The 16,051-nt window shown below is 33.2% G+C and overlaps 2 protein-coding genes across 2 annotated transcripts; one reads left to right on the top strand and one right to left on the bottom strand.

Moving 5' to 3' along the window:
* Positions 1 to 1,723: 1,723 nt before the first annotated feature.
* Positions 1,724 to 9,390, bottom strand: LOC128168310 (elongation of very long chain fatty acids protein 4-like). Its single transcript, XM_052834528.1, has 8 exons — positions 9,315 to 9,390; positions 8,221 to 8,280; positions 7,845 to 8,032; positions 7,490 to 7,570; positions 7,158 to 7,214; positions 5,360 to 5,474; positions 5,022 to 5,149; positions 1,724 to 2,146 (listed from the first exon to the last, which is right to left on the bottom strand). Exons 2-8 carry the CDS (start codon positions 8,273 to 8,275, stop codon positions 1,961 to 1,963), a joined length of 810 nt encoding a protein of 269 aa, XP_052690488.1. The 5' UTR covers positions 8,276 to 8,280; positions 9,315 to 9,390; the 3' UTR covers positions 1,724 to 1,960.
* A 1,009-nt stretch (positions 9,391 to 10,399) lies between these two features.
* Positions 10,400 to 16,051, top strand: LOC128168312 (uncharacterized). Its single transcript, XM_052834529.1, has 6 exons — positions 10,400 to 10,463; positions 11,103 to 11,216; positions 11,427 to 11,621; positions 13,914 to 14,126; positions 14,687 to 15,142; positions 15,236 to 16,051. The coding sequence occupies exons 1-6, from the start codon at positions 10,400 to 10,402 to the stop codon at positions 15,475 to 15,477; spliced, it is 1,284 nt and encodes a 427-aa protein (XP_052690489.1). The 3' UTR covers positions 15,478 to 16,051.

Genomic DNA, 16,051 nt, shown 5'->3' on the forward strand with positions numbered 1-16,051 from the left:
AGAGAGAGGGTGAGTGAATGAGGCGAGTGATAAGGGTGAGAGAGAGAGGCAAGTGAGTAGGGTAAGCGATTGTAGCAAGTGAGTGGGATGAGAGAGTGGTGCGAGTGCCTTGAATGAGAGAGAGAGAGGGGGCGAGTAAGTGGAGTGAGAGAAATTAATGTAAGAGAAGGAGATAAGCGGGTGAGTGGGATGAGAGAGATAAAGTGCAGATGGGGCGAGTGATTGGGGTTAGAGATAGAGAAGCGGTTGAGAGAGTAGTACAAGTAATTTGGGAAAGAGGTATGAGAGCGTGGAGCGAGTGAGTTGGGTAGGAGAGTAGGGCAAGTAAGTGTGGTGAGAGAGAGCTGGGCGAATGAGCAGGCTGAGAGAGGGCGATAGTGTGGGGTTAGAGAGAGGGCAAATGACGGAGAAAGGGCGTGTGAACGTGTGGCAAGTTAGTGAGGTGAGAAAAAGTGGGGTGAGAAAAAGTGGGGTGAGAAAGATAGAGAGAGAGAGAGAGAGATAGAGAGAGGGAAAGAGAAAGAGAAAGAGAGAACGGGTTGAGAGATCAGTGGGGTGAAAGTGAGTGAGGTGATAGAAAGCGGGGTGGGTGAGTCGAATGAGAGTAAATGGGGTAGGCGAGAGCGGGTTTGAGTAAGTTGGGAGAGCAGGGTGAGTGATTGTGGTAAGAGAGAGGGGTTTGAATAATTTGGGTAAGAACGATTACGGTGAGTGACTGGGGTAAGAGACAGCGGAGAGAGTGGGGTAAGAAGACAGCAGGGTAAGTGAGTTGGTTGAGAGAGAAGGGCGAGTGAGGAGTGAACGAGAGGGGCATGCAAAAGAAGAGGGAGAGGGACAAGTGAGTGGGAGGGGAAAAGAGAAGGGCGTGTGAGTGGGGGATACAGAGAGTTGAGTGAGGGAGGGAGAAGGGTGAGTTAGTGTGGTTTGTGGAAGGGTCCCGTTTCTCGATTGGTCAAAACTTACAGCGACCTAAGAAAAATCAAGAACTGCAGGAAATAATCATGAAGTCAGACTTAAACCATAGTGGGCGATTTGTCTGTTACATTTAGCTAACGTATTGATGTACAACAACAGTAATTTAGTTAATTTCATTTACTTTTTATAATTATTGGAATTTATTACTTAGTTAAAAGAAAGGTGTAATTAATTTATAAAATATAAACAATGAAATGTTTCTTAGATGATTTATGCAGGTTCTGAAGCTAGCGATCATCGCGGGTTATGTATTTTTTCTGCAATGTCGCCACCTTTATATTCCGCGTGAAAGAAGTTTTTATTTGTTTAAATATTTACATCCACCGATTATGCTTTCCTCTATTTCTTACGAAAATTGACTGTACAGTTATGCTCTGTAGAAACATGCAGGACTTAATTCTACACGTCCCTTTTATCGATTGGTTGAAACCTTCATCGACCTTTACAAAATCACGGACTGCACGAAATAATTATGATGATGCCCGACTCAAATTCCAATAAAAAACGACATGACCGTTTCTTTTAACCTACTGATGTACATTAACAATAATTTAGTAAATTTCTCTTACTTTTGTTGAAAGATAGATGTAATTATAAATATTATAATGCTTTCTTTTGTGAATCATATGAGTTATGAAGGTAGCGATCATTGCAAAAAATATTACATAACCGCGAGTTATGTATTTTTTTCTGCAATGTCGCCACCTTCATATACCGCATGAATCACAAAAAAAAAACATATCATTGTTTAAATAAAACCAACAAAGTTTTAAATTGTGATGTTTTTATTTTTTATAAGGTTTTGTAATTTTTCACTATTTCTAATAAAAGATATTTTATAAACTACATGTATATACGTTAATCAACACAATTATATACAACTTCTTTTGTTGTATAATTATTATAACATTCTGACCAAACATTCATATTAATGATTACCGGTATCTAAGATATATGATTGTCTGAATATATACATGTTAAATGTTTATGATGCCTTTTTGTCTGCCCTGCTCTCCCGCTGCCTCAGCGTGTAAGCTCTATAGTAAAAGTTTCCAAACAACACAATGAGGGAGATCGCGTAGATGAAAACAGCAATGTTAAATGTCTGAGGAAAATCACAGTCTGTCACAAGATTGTATCCGGTATGAACCACAAAAGCGAAAAATTGAGTCTGAAAAAAAACCCAAAAACAAATAAATTTTAATCTATTATGCAGATAGTTTACAGCCGGTTACAAAATCTCTTTATTTACATATCGAAATTCCAAAGATAATCACAAAGACATGCCGTCATTTTACGTCTTAGAAATACCATATCATGTACCTATTTACTGGCTATGACACCCCTGCGAATGTGTTCGGAATGTTTTCTTTATCGTTGTTAAGTATGTAATAAATCCAGAGGTGCTCGAATGAAAGTTCACGAGACTTTACTGAGATTTGTTCAGTTCCTGTGAAATTTCGAGCGGAAGTATAAGTGATTTTTATATCATATTCTACTTTGATTTATGTTAAACATCAACATCTTTTAAGATGTATGTCTTATTTCACCATCTAGCGGTTTTTAAATTAAACGATAATATTTAGAACAGAGTTATCGTTCGTGTTGAACCACGTGTAGAGTGGTTGATAATATAAACATTGGGTTGCTTAATAAAATCATAGCCATGTTTGATGCTTGTGGTGTGCAATATAGTCTGTTTCACTATTGATGTTATTACTAGGTCAGGCGCGGATTGAAAATTAATTCTTAGAGGGGATCACTATTACGCATGCTAGTTGTCGCAACAGCAGAAATATAACAATTTTTTGTATTGTCTCGTTTATTTGTAGAACATATTTTATCCACCAATTAATGAAAATAAAGTTTAAAATCAATAAACCTCAAAAATTAATATTTGACTACAATTATCTAGATTCTCTTAAATAGACTATTAAGGTAGTACGAAACACCCCTGAAATTATTTATTTGAAATATTTTCTGAAATACACAACATAATGACTAAATATGATGTAAAAGTTTATTTCAGTCCATTATCTTAAGAAAAAAATATAAATCATACCCAGCAATTACTCAAGGCCAAATCAATTTAGGATACAACGTATTTCGATTATTTTGAAACATACATTTGGATGGTGTTCATATGATTTTTGTGCAATTTAGCCATATATCATTTAAAAATGCGTAACTTGTGTTCTTTTCAAAGTAAAGACCTGAAATTTAGACACAACCACCACCAGTGTTTAAGCTTTATGTCAAACATACTTAAACCTTATTTAATCTAAAACCAATGGTTAAATTTTCTTTATTTTGACATATTTTAATTACAGGGTCATGCCAATCATACTGTTAAATTTTATTCAAATTTGAATAATACATTTTCTTTTTAGATACCGTTAAAGCTGCTTGGTCCGATTTTTTTGTTTTTACAGTATCATTTTTTTCCCCATACAATCCATTTATCTTAGAAAGTTATGGACTTTCTCCTATTTACACCAGCAGAATCAATGTCCTTTCAAAGTTAGAAATATTCAAAGTAAATAAAAATAATTTCTTTTTGGGCAAACGAAAAAACAAACCAAAATGCATCACGGGAATGTTTAGAAAAGGAAACCGCTTGGTTTCGTCCCCCGAATGATTGGGGTTATTCAACCCGCATGCTATGCATCGATTGTAAAGAAAGCAAACTTCAGAAATATTAGCGAACAAAACGTACACATGTTTATTTGTAATTTGTCTGATCATTTCGACCTTTATCTAAAGCGCTGTCAAAGTCGTAATACAACCATATCCGTCTCGTCGTCAGGGGTGAAATTTAACATGAGGCGAAATAACGCGGTACCTTTTTATGTCGTTTGTTTTGTTAGCAAATTTTGTACGTATTTTTCTTCATTGAAATTTGGCATAATTGATTGGAAAAACTACTGCAATGTCTATTATTATACATATACTAAGCATAGCCATCGTTTAAAAGCGTGAATAAAATTTGATATAAAATCGGACCAAGCAGCTTTAAGTGCTGCAAATTTTCTTCTTAAAAGAGTATTCACAAGCACTAGTTTTACATTATATTGCATGAAAATTATCTTAAGTTACCAGTTAGATTTTATTTCAGTATTTTTAAAAAACGATAAGGTCTCCTGTCTAAATAGTAGCACAGATATGTGTAATATCTTGAAAAATAACTCAATGGCATAGAAAATTATAACAGTGACTATTTCATTTTACACTCCACTTACACTCCACTGAAAGGAGATCCCAATGGTAGGTTCGGGACGATGGGGGCAAAAATTGTGAGGTCGGATTTTTTTCAAATATTACATATTAAAAGATTTCATTCCAAAGAAAAAATATAAAAATTTCAAAAAAATTGAATAATAGGAAAAATTTAGCTTATCTGTTTTGTACTACCTTAGATAAACACGAGGCACGATTTTTACTGCGCATGCGAAACAGAAAGAGTCAAATAAAACCACGTGGTCTAAAATTTAAATGACAATAACATTCGTAGGGGTGTATGAGGTCGATAGCAAGTTTATTCCCCTCCTCCCCCCTCCCCCACCCCCCTCCGGAGACAACGGCAATATCACGCGGCGACGCCGAGTGAAATAATTGCTTTCGAGGGGTCAATAAACTAGCTATCGTACGAATAGTGAGTAAGATAGGTATTATAATATACCGAAGAAAACTTTGCATATCGGCGATGTATAGATACTCTTGATGGTAAACAAATATTAAGAGTTAACGGATTTTGAATTTAACATAGTGACTCGGATTACATGTAAACCCGAGATGTTCCGAGTTTACATGTGAGCCGAATCGCTATGTTAAATTCACAACGAGGGTAATCGAATGCCGCCAGTGAATAGTTTTGATTATCCACCTTGGTAGTATAGCACGATTATAATTTACTATTTCACGGTTGAATAGGATAGCATGTTTATTCGATGTAATTTTACATAGGAAATACTAGCATTAAAAAGATATAATATACTTATAATTAAATGTTTTACTTATTATTAAGATGCTGCTTGGTCTTTACTCACAAGTTGAAGCCTCGTTAGATATCTCTTCCACCAAAGATACTTCTGAACATTTGGTCCAAGAAGTGAGAGGGCGTAGTAAGAATACATAAAGATGTGGACAAACGAATTCAGCATACCAGTGAAAAACGCTAAAAAATCAAAATATACTTGTACTAATGCTATCTTAAATATACAGTCACGTGGAATAAATACTCAATATCAATGAAAGAATGAAAGTTATGAAAGTTGTCTTTTAATTTATAAAACAATCTTAAAAATTTAAACTTTTTATCAAATTCATTCACTTTTTATGCTTCATACTGACAGTTTATAATATTAATATTGTGAACAACACTTACATTGACCCCCTGCAACGTATTTGACCCCGAACCACCAATTATATATCATAGTACTGTGGTGATACACGTGTAAGAAGGTCACCTGATCAAACTTCTTGCGCATGATGAAGAACACCTGTTAAAAAAACAAAACTTCATGAATGATGTTTTTTATCAGGGAATATTTAGAATAATTTTTTTTTCAAAAAGATACTGTAAACAAATTTTTTTCGAGACGACTTAATTTTGAGATTTACTTGAGATAAACTGGTTCCTGACAACTAATTTTTGCGATCAAGACGCAGATTATCCAAAAAGTTTGCGGCGAAAAATTTATGTGACGACAAGGCTCTTGCGAATATCACGAATATTTGTCGCACGCGAGTAAAACTGGGTTTAATTTACAGTAACTTACTCTTTTGCAAGAAATTTTCAGGGATTATGTTAAATTCTTGTCCCTTGAAGCTTTAAAAGTTTCAGTCATTAAATCACTTCCGTTTTCTAGTTACGTCATTTCAAAAATTTTCAAAACGTGATTTTGTCCAGGACTTTTCTCGTAAACGGTTGTTTATAAAGACTTGAAGGTTTCTGTGATTGTAAATCTGCGGATTAACTTATGGCATTTTTACAAAAAAATGTATTTTGTCACTTCCAGTCGAAACCGGAAGTGATTCTAATTTTTCGAGAAATTAAATTTTTTGATCAAATAAAAAAAATATACGTATTTTGTAGAACTTAATTATCTGAACCTATCACTGAAATCTGTTTGAAAATCGGAGGATGCATTACAGAGCTATTGGGGTTTAAAAATTGATTTTTCCGGAAATTTTCATTCCGCGTCCTTGGTTTAAAAAATAGCGTAATGTTCAAAATAAAGTTGACTCGTACCAAAAATATTGCTAAGTCGTACTTGAACACATTCGGATATTTTTTGTAAAGTCGTTCTTGAAATCGGAAAGGTTTTTGATAAGTCGTACATAAAATCATTTGTATTTGGTTAAGTCGTACCAGGAATAATTCGATTTTTTTAATCTTTTTATTTTAGTTACTCTTGTTATTGGTTTAAGAGCTCTGCTTCTTACAGGAACGTCCAGCTTTTCTTCCGACATTAACGGAATACACACTCGTTGCTTTGCAACGAGCTTTGCTCTAGTTATTATACTTTTTCTTCTTTTTTTCTGACCCCCTTCTCGGCTTTATAACTCAAAAAGTTTCTAACCGATTTTAATGAAACTTTCAGAGATAATGTGAAACTATTATCCCTCAAAGATATTAAAGTTTTTTTGACAACGTCACTTCCGTTTTGACGTAACGTCATTTTTAAAATTTTCAAAAAGTCATTTCGTCCGCGGCGTTTCTCAAAAACGTTTTAAGATAGAGGCTTGAAATTTTCAATGGTTATGATTTGGTCGATTTACCTCTGTAATAAGGCTGGAAATGAAAATCTGTAACTTCCGTACAGAGATATCGGGGTTTAAAAATTTATTTTTCTGGAAATTTTGATTCCGCGTCCTTGGTTTAAAAAATAGCGTAATGTTCAGTGTAAAATTAACTCGTACCAAAAATAATTGTTAAGTCGTACTTGAACACATTCGGATTTTTTTTGTTAAGTCGTTCTTGAAATCGAAAATGTTTTTGTTAATTCGTACTCAGAATCATTCGGATTTTGTTAAGTCTTACCAAGAATTTTTTGATTTTTGTTCTTTTTGTTTTAGATGATCTTGTTATTGGTTTAAGAACTTTGCTTCTTACAGGAACATATTGCTTTACATACCATGGTACTGACAGCAGCATCGATGGTATTAATGAAAATATTTACCGTGTCGAGCAGCTCAATTATTTTCGAGAAGAAAAACCACCAGCAGACATTTGCCATCTATAACCAAAAAAAAACCAGGAGCGATAAGTGACAATATTTTGCGTAAGCGATCGAGTCAACAAAGAGATTTAAGATATCAATATACTAGAATTTTAAAAAGTGTTATCAATTAACATGTAGTAATTTGATTAATATCTTGATTATAAATATAATCCATGCATATTTAAAAAAAAATTAAGTTCCATGAAATTCTTACTATTATTATGATTTGTATCTGACAGTGTCGATAAACTTATTATTAAAAAAACCCGTTAGTCTGAACTCTGACATACCCTCATTGCTAACGGACTTTCTGAATAGTCGACAGGCTGACATAAATAGCTGTAGTTGGACTTGATCGAGGTTATCAAAAACTGAAAATTGATTTTCATAGTTATATCAAACAGGTTATGATTGTCAATTTTTAATACGAAAATTAAATGAACTACCATTATTTAAAAAAAAAAACACCCCAAAACCACGTGCATCTCCCCCCCCCCCAAAAAAAAAAAAGAAAGAATGAAAAAAGTAAATACCAAATGGCAAAAACTTTAAAATATTGTATTGGTATTTTGCAATATAAACGTGGTCATTTACATCGAATAGTTGTCCTATAGAACTTTTAAAATGATATATATATTTTCTTACCTCTGTGAACATATACACAGACAAAATCACAAGAGCGACATTATACGGAAACAACAAGGTCTTGATGTTAAAAGGTTTCCTATTTGCCATAAAACGAGGCCCAATCAAAACTATAGCGATATATGCCAAGAAAAACATAGTCACTGGGATTGGTGTTGCCATTAGTAACCAGTTTTCGACTCTCTTGTCTGAAAAAAAAATACGGATTTCACTGTACGGGTTTCTTTTTTTTGGAGGGGGGGGGGGTGGTGCATCAACAATTACGATTTTAATGATGGAGAAACTTTCATTATGTAACATATAAGAAAAGAGGGACGAAAAATAGAATATAATGTAAATGTAAATACATGTATCTGGTCAACAAATATATAAATACCTCCTCTGTCTAACGTTTCATAATAGTAGGCTTTAGCAGAATCAAAGAAATCCATCTTATCTGTAAAAGAGTAAATAATCATTGATTTTATCATTGAGTAATCATTGATTTAAAGCTGCTTGGTCCGATTTTCTGGTGATTACAATATCAAATATTTTTTCATACAAACCATTTATCTTAGAAAGTTATGGAATTTCTCCTATTTACACCAGCAGAATCATTCTCCTTTAAATTTAAGTTAGACATATTCAAAGTAAATAAAAATAATTTCTTTTTGGGCAAACGAAAAAAAACAAACCATAATGCATCACGGGAATGTTTAGAAAAGGAAACCGTTTGGTTTCGTCCCCCGAATGATTGGTGTAATTCAACCCGCATGCTATGCACCGATTGTAAAGAAAGCAAACTTCAGAAATATTAGCGAACAAAACGTACACATGTTTATTTGTAATTTGTCTGGTCATTTCCACCTTTATTCAAAGCGATGTCAAAGTCGTAATACAACCATACCCATCTCTTCGTCAGGAGTGAAATTTAACTTGAGGCGAAATAACGCGGTATGCTTTTATGTAGTTTATTTTGTAAGCAAATTTTGTACGTATTTTTCCTCATTGAAATTTGGCTTAACTGACTGATACATATACTTAGCATAACCATCGTTTAAAAGCATTCATAAAATTTGATATAAAATCGAACCAAGCAGCTTTAAATTCTAGCCAATCTCACGAGAGAGAGAGAGAGAGAGAGAGAGAGAGAGAGAGAGAGAGAGAGTTATATGCAAAAACGGATCTCCATACTTTCTTTACCGTCATTAATGTTTTTACATGTTTTTAAATGAATGAAACCACATAACAAATAATTTAATACCCATAATTTACGTTTAAAAGACTACATATGTTTTCAGGATGATTCGTTCACTTACAAAACAATATCTTGGAGAACTGCATGCAAACATAAAATAGCCTACGAGAACTCGCTAGTCAATTTAGCGAACAGGATCAAACCATTTTAAGTTATTATATAGATTTAAATTTGATATAAATGTCAATATTTCTATTTTTCTCCTTATCAAACAAAGCGTGTGTGTTGCTTACCTATAATTTGAAACTAGCTCCGCATACAGGTTAATAAAATGAAACTTAGTTGATCATTGACCTTTAAACCTTTTTTATCACCTACGGAAGACCGTTCGGACAAATGATAATAGTTTAGTTTATAACAGGTATACACATGTAAGCAGGTGGGAGCTATTTATTTTACCGGAATATAGTTTGACAGTGGAGGGCTTGTAAGGTAAAGGGGAAATAATATAATTAAGGGGGTTCGGTGGTCCGTAAAGATTCCCTTATGAATTATAATTCGAAATGCATCAACTTAAGATGAAAAATAGATAACTTGAACTGGCCATGTACTCATCACCTTGTTCAAAATCATCCCTTAATTATATGTTACTGTTAAATGAAATAAAAACAATGCACGTTGGCCGGGAAGAAATAAATGTAATCGTCAATTAATCTTTATAACTAGTATTTGTTCGCATGATCGATATACGTGTACGTATGCCGATTTACACTAATAATTCATACAACGAAAACACAAAATGGGGTATTGTAATCCAGGATAATTTAGGAAAGAAAACGATTTCTATATAAATCTCGGTGACAGTGTTAAATTCAATTTAATTTGATCCTCAATTGCGTTCAGTCAGGCAATAACAAACTAAATAATTTGATACATGTACTTATCAATCATATTAAACATATTATTTTTACATACTAGTAGCTATGTTGATTCAGAGTACATGTACATGTACTTGAGAATTCTTAATCAACTGAATGTATAATTACAAATGTATGGATAAAATGTGCTCATATAAAACTTTTTTTTTAATAAATGCTCAATAAATGATAATTATATCACAATGAAAATTTATTACCAAATGCAAGACTCAATTATGATTTTGTTATCATTTGGATTTTTTGGTTCAACAGTTTTTGTATCTCTCTAGTCTGTTCATAGTGTAGGTTTTTTCCTGGAGATAACGATTTCTGATGGGACCAGATAAACCACTTTAATTCATTTTAAGTGTTAATAATGGAACATAATCTTAATAATTTAAACACCCGGAAGTATTAAAAGTGAGATAAATAAAAAAACGGGAAATAAAATATCTATCGTAATGGAGTCCATGTTTCATTTGCTGCAACTTTTAGCGATATTTTCGTCTTTAAAGATCATTAAATGTAAGTAATTAAATTTAGATTAAAATTCATTTTGAATATATATTATTATTAAAATTCATAAGGTATTAATGCAAGGAAGTGTTCAATGTTATCAATGCTTATAAATGCGAAACACGAACAATTTAATCTTATAATTACAAAAATGTTATTAATAACAAGCACACAATCATACATGTATGCCATGTCCAATTTTGAGATGAAAAATCCAATGTAATAATTCTATTTTTTCACTCATAATTTTACACGTGACAGTAATTACTAATAAATTATGAATTTACATGTATGCATAATTTGTATTTCCTGCAGCATTCAGCAAACTTATATCAATAAATACATGATTGTAATTTCGAGGTAAAAGTTCACGAAATTTCAAAACTTGTTACACCAATAAAATTTGACTACATACTAGAATATTTACAGTAACATAAGAAGATGTCTTTAAGTGAATTATTTTTTTTTCGTACATATTTTTCAAAAAGTAATATTTATCTTTCAAAGATTAACAAGTAGAAAAAAATGACTGTGAAGATAATTATAACTTCTAAAAACCCATTAATTTCAACAACATTTTTCACCAGTGTTGTTGTACATGTATGTACTGTGTATTTGTGAAATGATACAGAATAACATTTCAAATAGCTCAATGCACTGACGAGGACAGTTGTAATTGCCATTGTCAATTTCCTTGTTCGCGCACTTGTTCGAGTTGTGCAATGGGGTGGAGCGGCACAACATCTAATTATTGTCAGAGAAGTAAGTACCTATACATTTGAATGCTTACATTTACATTACATATGGACATCAACTTGTAAATAACAATAAAAATATTGGTCCATGGGTTATGGCAACATTATGTTTCCTTCTTAAAAAAACTTGAATTTTGTTTTACAATTGTAACAGAAAATTTGGATAGATGTTCCTCGTTTGATTTATAGACAGAACGTTTAATAATGTAAATTCTAGAAAACATCGCCTATGGAATATCAGCAATTTCAACGTCGACCGAAACATACCAGGAAATAGAGAGGCCTGCAAATAACGCCGTGGACGAAGATTCTGATACATATGCTTTGACAAAATCCGAAACAAACCCTCAGCTGACGGTGACATTGGCCGATACATACAAAATAGGACACATTTACATCAGCTTAACAATAGGTATATCGCATAAAATTCTCACAACCCTTTAGTACTCCAACACTTTCGGGAAATCAAGTGCGATTTTTTTTTTATTTTTTGCGCATGTCACAAATCTGCAATCATTGGTCAGCAATTTACAACGATCAAATTCAACAAATGAATGTGTTAAAACGTCTTGAGTGTTTAACTATCTTGGGCGCACTAAAGTGTATCTTTAATCCTTGACACATCATAGATCCTGTGTTAGTGCCGGAGTTAGGCTCATTTTATATGTTGAGCAAGTGCGATAAACGTTGCTTTTAGTGTCGTTATTAGTTTAATAAAATATTTTTGCTATAATAATTTAATTATTGATATATAATCAAAGTACTGAAGTACTGACGGGAGTTGATTTTATCGATTATTATTAATTTTAAAATCAACGATATGTTATTTTGCATGGCAAGTAGTTTCTAATCTGTATTTCAATTACACACATTTTAATAAAATGAATTCTCGAACTTTTCCGACAAGAATTTCGAGAAAACCCCATTTGAATCATGTTGTGTAATATTTAAAGATAGAATTAATTCCATCAAACTATCAGTAATCGAAATATTTCTAACAAGTGAAAAGCTGTCAATGTGACAGCAAACCGGGTTTTCTTTTATTTGAACTGTATCAATATTCCATGTCAACCCTGAATTGAAAAACACTACCGACCGTATCCAGTGAAATGGAGTACACTATATGCAATATTATGCCAAAAAATGAGTTCATAAATTATCAGAATTCAAAATCCTAGAAATGTGCGTATGCACACCTCTAATATATGTACAATTGATCTGCAAATGAACAACTTCTTATCTTGAAAACTGTAGGAGGAGTTATCCGTACAATGCGGGTACCCTATATGCAATATTTTCAAAAGCTGGTATTTTTTTTCATAAATTATCAAAATTCTAAATCCTAGCAATATGCACACCTTTGATATATGTACAATTGATCTGCAAATGAACAATTTCCTATCTTGAAAACTGTTGGAGATGTTATCCGTACAATGAGGGTACCCTATATGCAATATTTTGTCAAAAAATGACCAAGTTCAAAAGCTGGTATTTTTTCATAAATCATCAGAAATCTAAATCCTAGCAATATGCACACCTGTGATATATGTACAATTGATCTGCAAAAGAACATCTTGCGTGCAAAGAACTATCTTGAAAACTGTAGGAGGAGTTATCCGTACAATGAGGGTACCCTTTTGGCAGCCGCCCGCCCGCCATTTTCATCATTTTAATAACCGGATTTTTCCGCTGGAAAACCCAGTTAAAAATTGTACACATGTCTGGATCCAAGAAATATTGAACTCTAGTCTCGTTCAACCAGATGCTCGACTGTCTCCGTTAATCTCCGACTACCAAGAGAGACTCTGTTTGTCTGAGATTTACGGATACAGCCGAGCGTCTGTTTGAACGAGACTAAATTGAACTCTGGCGTAGGAATACATACGACTACAAAAAATATCTAAATTATTCGTATTATTTAAAATCTGACTATTTTCAAGGTTACCTTGAAAATTAATGGTTCAGCATACAGTAAACCGAATTCACACAGGATGAATCGCTGCCAATCAGTCAATTGAAAGGTGACTGAAAGGTAACTGAAATGTGACTGAATGGCATATGTGTGCCATTCAGTCACCTTTCCAGACCATTCAGTTATCATTCAGTTGACTGAATGGCAGAAATTCATCCTGTGTCATCTGTTATTTTCAAGATCTAAGTCTTGTCAGCGGTGATGATTTGTGCTTAGGTCCAAACACTGTTTCACTTTCGGTTTGCCAGAGTAACTGCATAGGAGAGTTGATTAAAATCAACTCCCAATAATGTAAAATAGTTCTTTTTAATGATTGCAAATAACCCCCACCCCCCCCCCCCCCAAAAAAAAAAAAGATTAAAAAGATTAAAATTACAGAGCAACACGAGATGCTTTCTGCCTTTGATGCCGGAGTTTGGGTACTCGGAGTAAAGAGAAAGTAATTTCATTTTGTTTCCCCGGCTTCTTTAAAAGGTTAATTTAAAAGCAGTGAAAGATATTTTGAAGTATCGAAATAATCAACATACACGTTAATATAATACATTTAATAAATGGCTTTAAAATAACATTTGATGTGTGATACACGTGTAAGTTAAGGACGGTCAAACATTAATAACCCTCCATCCCCTGCAACTTACATTGTACAAAATAAATGTTTAAATGGAAGTGGATTGTATTATATAATAAGTGTATAAGTGTGTATATTATCTATGAAGAATCAATTTCTTGTAGAGGCTACTTCCCCTTACTACGTGTACGTCACAAATTCGACGTCACTATCCTTGTCTGACGACATGTTGTGTACGGTGTTCTACAGGACTACCAGGAATAGATACAACGTAAAATTGAAATGTAACAACAACGGGATTTTGACTGGGAACCAAGTTGTAATTATGAGAGATACCTACAATGGAAGGCTTCAAGTGTTTGAGATTAAAGTGTATCGTAAGTTTGTATAAAAATACTTACCCGTTATGTGAAATTAAATCTGAAAATATATAATTCATTCAACAAATTTGAATTGGTTAAGACAGAACTTCGCTCAATTAGTTAACCTATACTAAGTGTATTCTGTTACGGTTTATACATGGATGTAGCTCCGAAAAGCGATCTAAATTAGGAATTAAAAATTCAATAGAAAACAATATTCTAAAAATGAAAATTATGAATAAAAATTCAAAATTACGCATGTTAGACAAATTTGTTTATCATTACAATTTAATGTCAATTGTTTGCACAAGAGCTATATTATAAGCGAAATTTGATTATACCAAGTCCACTTTAGCTCTTTTTGCAAAATAATTCCGTGTAAACTAATTTGATTTATTTGCATTTTGATTTTCCAATTTTCATTGAGTAATGATTTACAAAAAAAATCGGATTATGTACGTAGTTGATGATGTTAATGATAAATACACTGGCATACATAATTATGTAAATCGAACCCAAAATAAAAGATGAATTTTCATCAGTTAATATATATATATATAAATTATTTTATATAGAATGCAGCTTAGGAACATATGGCTCCTTATGTGAGAATGAGTGCCGAAATTGTCAAGGCAACAGGTGTGATGGAAACACGGGTATCTGTCAATCAAGTTGTTCCCATGGGTGGTATGGAGAAAAATGTGATAGGAAATGTTCTTCTAATTGTGAAACCTCGTTTTGTGATTCAGTTCTAGGATGTACTTACTGCTTGTCTGGCCACCGTGGACCTGACTGCGAACTGTGTGAAAGAAATACTTTTGGCAAAAACTGTAGTTTGACTTGTAAAAATTGTCAAGACTGTGATCCTGTCCTGGGTTGCAAGGAATGCATTTCTGGTTTCCACGGACTTGATTGCAACCTTTCTTGTCCACAGGGTTGCAGAAATCAAAAATGTGATCGGATATCTGAACATTGCAGAAACGGGTGTAACGATGGATTTTGGGGAGAAACTTGTGAAACATCCTGCAAAGGTAACTGTGTAACGTCAACCTATGACGAACCGCCTTCAAAATTTCGGAAAATTTGTTTTTCATTGACATAAAAAACTTAACTCTTTTCTCCAGACACATGCGGTGGAAATAAAACATGCTATAGGGACAATGGCCACTGTTTTGAGTGCAGTCCTGGTAAACTTGGTCCGTACTGTTTAGAATCCTGCGATTTCCGTGCCGGGAGTTGTAACGGACAAATATTCGAAGCATTACTTAAACGTAAGTTAGAACACTTTCAAATGATTCGATATTATTTCATTTACAACAAGTCATTTAATTTGCAATTGATTGTTTTTGATGCCAGTGATTTCTAATTAGGAAAAAAGCATCACACACATATTAAGATATACGTGAACATCGTTCAAGAATCCACTTTTTCTATATATATCATCGCTCATGTACGGACTGAAGTATTCGACCATAGTCGAATTTTTCAATTAAAAAAACGCGTGGTATTTGATGTTTGAATAAAAGAGGCAAGAAGAGGCTAAAGAGAAAAAAAAAGATAAATAAGGTAAGTACATGTATTTATTTCAACAAAAAATGTTACAGGCATTTAAACATTAAAACTTACAAGTAAGAACGGGATAAACTTTTACGTAGAGGACCACAACTCAATGTTTTAACTAGAAATACTATATCAATAGTCCTGAAACCTCGGGTAGGCTTTAACCGGCGTTTGACTGGAAATATACCAAACTCTGAACTCAATAAAATCTGGTAATGGTATTCAATTCCTTGAAATTAAGTGAAAATGTCGTCATGGATGCCTCTAAGAAAGTGGAAAACCTTTTTCTAGAGTAAATACAGGGTGTCTCCTTGGTTACCTTATTTCACCAAAAATGTTTCTGAATGGTCTGAAGTTTCAGCCGTTTTAAAACAGACTAA

Source organism: Crassostrea angulata, chromosome 10 (genome assembly GCF_025612915.1).
Source record: "Crassostrea angulata isolate pt1a10 chromosome 10, ASM2561291v2, whole genome shotgun sequence".
In the NCBI taxonomy this organism is placed as follows: Eukaryota; Metazoa; Mollusca; class Bivalvia; order Ostreida; family Ostreidae; genus Magallana; species Magallana angulata.